This window comes from Crocuta crocuta, unplaced genomic scaffold (assembly GCF_008692635.1).
Source record: "Crocuta crocuta isolate KB4526 unplaced genomic scaffold, BGI_CrCroc_1.0 scaffold943, whole genome shotgun sequence".
Lineage (NCBI taxonomy): Eukaryota > Metazoa > Chordata > Mammalia > Carnivora > Hyaenidae > Crocuta > Crocuta crocuta.
The window spans coordinates 269,421-274,876 of record NW_027528208.1 but is presented as its reverse complement, the minus strand read 5'-3'; the positions used below and the strand labels follow the sequence as shown (position 1 = coordinate 274,876).

General features: G+C 44.4%; 1 protein-coding gene across 2 annotated transcripts in view; it reads right to left on the bottom strand.

Moving 5' to 3' along the window:
* Positions 1 to 767: 767 nt before the first annotated feature.
* The window catches only part of EBP (EBP cholestenol delta-isomerase), a 5,899-nt gene continuing 1,210 nt past the window's right edge, over positions 768 to 5,456 (bottom strand). For both annotated transcript variants that reach the window (XM_077752944.1, XM_077752945.1), the window contains 4 exons: positions 5,298 to 5,447; positions 3,420 to 3,456; positions 3,161 to 3,291; positions 768 to 2,583 (listed from right to left, as the gene is read on the bottom strand). In XM_077752944.1, coding sequence (XP_077609070.1) covers positions 2,360 to 2,583; positions 3,161 to 3,291; positions 3,420 to 3,456; positions 5,298 to 5,447 — 542 coding nt within the window. In that variant the 3' untranslated portion in view covers positions 768 to 2,359. The remainder of the gene's footprint in view (positions 2,584 to 3,160; positions 3,292 to 3,419; positions 3,457 to 5,297; positions 5,448 to 5,456) is intronic.

Sequence of the window (5,456 nt, the reverse complement as noted above, 5' to 3'; positions counted from 1 at the left end):
TAACTTACCAAAAAAATTGATTTTTTCCCTCTCTGGAGGTCCTAGCTTTCTGTTTGCCTTCGTTTTACTTAATCCTCACAACACACTGAGGTCAGTCCTGTTATTAAACAGTGTATGTCCACTAAATATCAGCTGAATGATCGAACATAATTCAGACTCCCCAAATCACAAAATGCATTCTGAAGGCATGCTTCTCACTTCATTGCACATCCATATGGTTTAGACAAAATACAGACTGCCCTTACAAATGTAATTTCTAACAAAGGAGTCCTGCAAGACGCCTGGACTTCAGTTATGGTTGCAATGTGATATGAATGCTACCCTTTAACATTAACTTTTTAGGGAAGTCTGCTATTTTGGTGTCTTTTTGTTTCCTTGGTATCCTTGGTATTAATATTAGATAATCGATTTTCTAGAAGGTATAAATAATGGGGAATTTTTTTTGAGAGCTAGCTCAGAGCCTGGAGCCTGCTTCAGATTCTGTGTCTCCCTCTCTCTGCCCCTCCCTTGCTCCTTCTCTGTCTCTCGAAAACAAGAAAAAGTTAAAAAAAAATCGAGTCTGTTTCTCATTAAAATTATCATAGGGTGGGATAAGCAAAATATTAGCCCGGATTTTGGAATTTAATCCTGAGGGCACTAAAGCACAGGTTTTAAATGGGGGTAAAATGAGGTCAGATGTCTTTTCTTGGTTGGGGGGGGGGGCCTTGGATGGAAAGATACTACTGGAAACAAGGAGATAAAAAAGAAGTCCTTGTCATAGTCCTGGGGAGACGTTTTTCTTTCATTCATTTATTTATCCTTCCATTCAACAAATACAAAGTATATGCCAGATAGTCTACATGTATTAATTGATTTAATCTGCATAAAAACCCTCTGAGGGAGGTACTATTATTAGAATTTTACAGATGAGAGCACTGAAGGTCAGAGAGAAACATGCTCAAGGTCAAAGGGACAGTTAGTGGCACAGAGGGTAAGTGCAATGGACACAAGGTGGGCCGTGTCTGGCTTTGGCTTTAGCACTGAGGCATTTGTCAAAAGCTACGCTTGTAGGCTTGAGTAGAACCAGGATTTGAACTGAAGTTCTGCTCTGCACAGGTCACTGGGAGCCAGTCTTTGGATATCTTGTCTTTTTTTCATTCTTTTGTCATCTCAAAATTCCTCAAGTACCCATTTGTTTTATGGGTAGACCTCAAGGTCTATGAGGTTAATAAGAGAAATTGTGGGAGGAGTGATGGGGGCGGGTCTGTGGGGTGAATGATGGGAATCTGTGGGTACGTCATAGGTGGTCTGTGGGTACGTCATAGGTGGTCTGCGGGATAACAGGATGTGGGGTGAGTGATGGAAGATCTGTGGGGTAAGAGGTGATAAATTCTGTGAGGTAAGTTATAGGGGTTTGCAGGGTAAGTTATGACTGCCTATGGGGTAAATGGTAGGGAATTTCTGGGAAAAGTGAGAGGGTCTGTGTGATACAGGATGGAGGGCATCTATGGGGCGACTCATGGGGTTGTAGGGTGTACGACTGGAGGTCTGTCGGGGCAAGTTACGGGGCATGTGGAGTGATGGGTCTTGTGTGAGTTTTGTGGGGTCTCTGGGGTGAGTGATGGAGATCTTTAGGGTAGTAATAGGTGAGTCTGTGGGGTGAATGATGGTGGAGTCTTTGGAATGAGTAATGGGGACTGTTTGAGGTGACTGAGGAAAGATCCGTGGAGTTACTGATGGGGTGTCTGTAGGGTATCTGATCAAGAGACAAGAGGCTGAATAGACTGAAGAACTCAAAGATTTGGAAAATTCTCAGCCTGTCCATATTGCAAAGGATGAGAAAGTGTGTTCTGGAGAGAATACCAAGGGTGTGAGTGGATGATTACTTCTTCAAAGAGATAATGGGTAAATTGTGGACCTAATTAGCCATCATGGGACTCTGTGGGGGCCAGTGATAGGGGGTTTGGGAGGTTATAAATTAGAGGTCTCTGTGATGATGATGCGGGTCTATGGCTGAGAGAATGGTTGTCTGTGAAATGAATGAGTGATGGAGGGGTTTGTGGGGCCAGTCATAGGGCATCTCTGGGATTAATAATTAAAGATCTCTCCGTGTTAGAGTCCAGATCTTTTATTTCCTGATTCTAAAAACTGCCATCATCATGAACCTCCTAGGTTCTTCTGTACCTTTGTCCCAGTGCCTCCTGGCAGCAGCTCTACATGCCTCCTTTCTTGCCCCTGCCTCTGGCCCTTCTGGTGCTTACCCATCAGCAGGAATTTGCCAGATCAATTCCCTTTGTCCCTCCAACCTGTGGGAGTAAGGACTGGACTCTTCTGACTGGTAGAGTGTTCCTCATCAGCCAGTGTCTGAGCTCAGCCTACATTAGTTCTGCTTGCTCTTGGCTTTTGTGGCTTTGGCATCCAGCATGCTCTGGGCATGAGCGAGCTGCTTCACAGCATCAAGCACAAGGATTCCAGGCAGCACCAGCCACAGAGCGTTCATGAAGACAAAGTAAAACCAGAAGTAGAGTGGGTGGCCCAGCTCCCCGTGCTGGAATCCGTCCCGGTGCTCTGTCAGGAAATAGAGCACATCCCCGTAGATCTGACCTGTGGGAGGCATAAGAGGAAAGGGAAACCAAGTGAAGAGGAAAAGCTATTCTGAGGCATTTCATAAGTCATCAGTCGAGGTCTCAGAGCTCAGGATTCCCAAATCTAGAGAGCTAAGAATTCTGCAATCAGATAGCTGAAAATTTGAGGAATTACAAAAGTGAGAATTCCAGCAATCAGAAGCTGAGCATTTCTGAACTCAGGAGAGTGCATTTCGCCAGAACTTAAGGAAGCTCAGAGTCCTTTCACTCAAGACAGTTCGGGATTCCAGAACTAAAGAAAGCCAACCATGTAAGAACACAAGAGTACTGTGTGTCAGATGAAGGGAGGATCCAGGGGCTTCCCACCGTGGTGGGCCACCTCATGTAACCTTCACAGGAGACCCTGGGGTGGGAAATGAACCCTCCCTACTTAAGAACACAGACCGAGAGCATCCTGGCTGTTCAACAACCTCAGGAATGTCAGTCTGACTCAGCCCTGGATGGGCACAATTGAGAGATCCTCCCTACAGGGATGCCCCCGTGTCTGGAGATCCCCCAGCAACCCCTCCAGCACCCAGCGTGGGCCCTCTCCTCACCCACAGAGACCACGAGCTGTAAGACAAAGCGGAGGGGCTGCTGGCGGAGAAAGGCGATCACCACCCATAGGCTGAGTGGTCCCCAGAGGCAGGCTGTGATGGTTTCCATGCATATCGTGAAGTTGTCACTCCTGTGGGAGAAAGGACCGGAGAACACTGGCATCGGTCTGCTCTACCCACAGGGCACTCTATTAGTGGTCCTTGACTCACCACCACCCCAAACCACCTCAGGTCTCCCTTGATGGAGGCAAACACTTACAGGATATATCGGCTGTCTCCCTTGGCATACTCTTTCCCTGAAGAAGAGAAGAGGCACACGTGAAGAATTAAGGCAAGGAAAGGAAATCAGACTTGTGAGAGCTGAGGGCCCATGTAAGCTGGGCTTTATAACCTCTCTATGCCTCAGTTTCCTCATCTGTGAAACGGGGTAGCTTTCTGGATTCTAGAGTTGACACACGTATAACGATAATTTCTGCACACCTGACACAGAACAGTAAGTAATGCTGTGATTGTCTAGTATTCAATAAAATGTGGAATGAAAGGAGTTAAGTGTAGGTGATGGAGTGAGTCAAGTAGCCAATGAGTGAGCGAGAGTGAGTGAGAAAGAGAGAGAGAGAATGAACACACAAGCAAGTGAGCATGCAAGCACAGAGGTGAACAGATTAGTGAATAAAAGAGTGGGAGGAGGATTAGTAAGAAAAAGAAAGACCACACAATATAAAAATAGGCAAGAGACAAGAACAGTTTCTTCACAAAAGCGGATTCCTGAATGATCAATAAACATATGAAAGGTGCTCAAACTCTGATTAGTCATTAAGGAAAAGTAATGAGATATCACTTGCATCCACTAGGACTAAAATTGAAGAAACATCTGACCATACCAAGTGTTGGTGAGGACGTGGAGGGACTAGAACTCTCATATACTGCTGGTGGAAAATAAAATAGTGCAGCCATTTTTAAAAAGTTTGGCAGTTTTACATGAAGTTAAACACACATCTACCATTCTTCTCCTCCATATTTACAAGAGAAATAAAGCAGATCTCCACACAGACTTGTATATGCTAGATCAAAGTGTTATGGAAGAATAGCAGTTTTATTCATGAGGCCAATAGGGAGTATTATTTATAACAGCAAAAGACTTGGACAAGTCAAATAATTCTGTAACATCTATGCTTTAAAAGCTCTTCATGAACTGATGAGGAGTGATCCCATTTAAGAAAAGAAAAGTTCAGGAGTGCCTCGGTGGCTCGGTGGGTTAAGCATCCAACTTCAGCTCAGGTCATGATCTCACAGTTTGTGGGTTTGAACCCTGTGTCAGGCTCTATGCTGACCACTCAGAGCCCGGAGCCTGCTTCGAAGTCTTGTTTTCCTCTCTCTCTGCCCCTCCCCCACTTACGCTGTCTCTCTCTCTCTCTCAAAAAATAAATAAATATTTTTTAAACTAAAAAAAAAAAAAAAGTTCAGGGGCGCCTGGGTGGCTCAGTTGGTTAAGCATCCAACTTTGGCTCAGGTCATGATCTCGCAATCCGTGAGTTCAAGCCCCGTTTCAGGCTCTGTGCTGACAGCTCAGAGCCTGGAGCCTGTTTCAGTTTCTGTGTCTCCCTCTCTCTCTGCACCACCCCTTCTGAATTTCTCTCTCTCTGTCTCAAAAATAAACAAGCATTTTAAAAATGTACAAAAAGAAAGCAAAGGTCAGAGGTGTATATAGTATATTACCATTTGTTTACACAAAAGGAAAAAAAAAAGAGCTGATGATGATGATAAAGTTATGGCATCCCCTGTCTGCCAACACTGTTGTAAGCAACTTACATATATTTGCATATTACTGTTGTCCCTCTTTTGCAAATGGCAAACTGAGGCTTATGTGTGTAATTTTTGTGTAAAAAAACCCTGGATAAAACGTATGCAATTATTAACATTGGTTAATAATTGGGGACACTTGGTGGACAGAAGGTAGATTTTCATTGCATACCTCTTTAAATGGGATTTTTTGACCCAGGTGAGTACATCCCCAACAAAAAAGTTAAACGAAATTTTAAAATAAATTAACATTAGAGTTGGTGAATGGATAAATATCTAAGCCAATCCCTGCCCAGAAAATTCTGTCCCACAACACATCAAAGAACTCAGGACTCACAGAGTTGGGACAAGAAAGCTTGGTCTTCAAGAAGATCTTCGTGGTAGAGGCTGAACCAGCCTTCAATCACCAGGTGAATGAACCCACATACTGCAAACCAGCACAGGGACAGTCGCCGCCAAGTCCCCAAGGGGACGACAGAAGCACGACCTGACAACA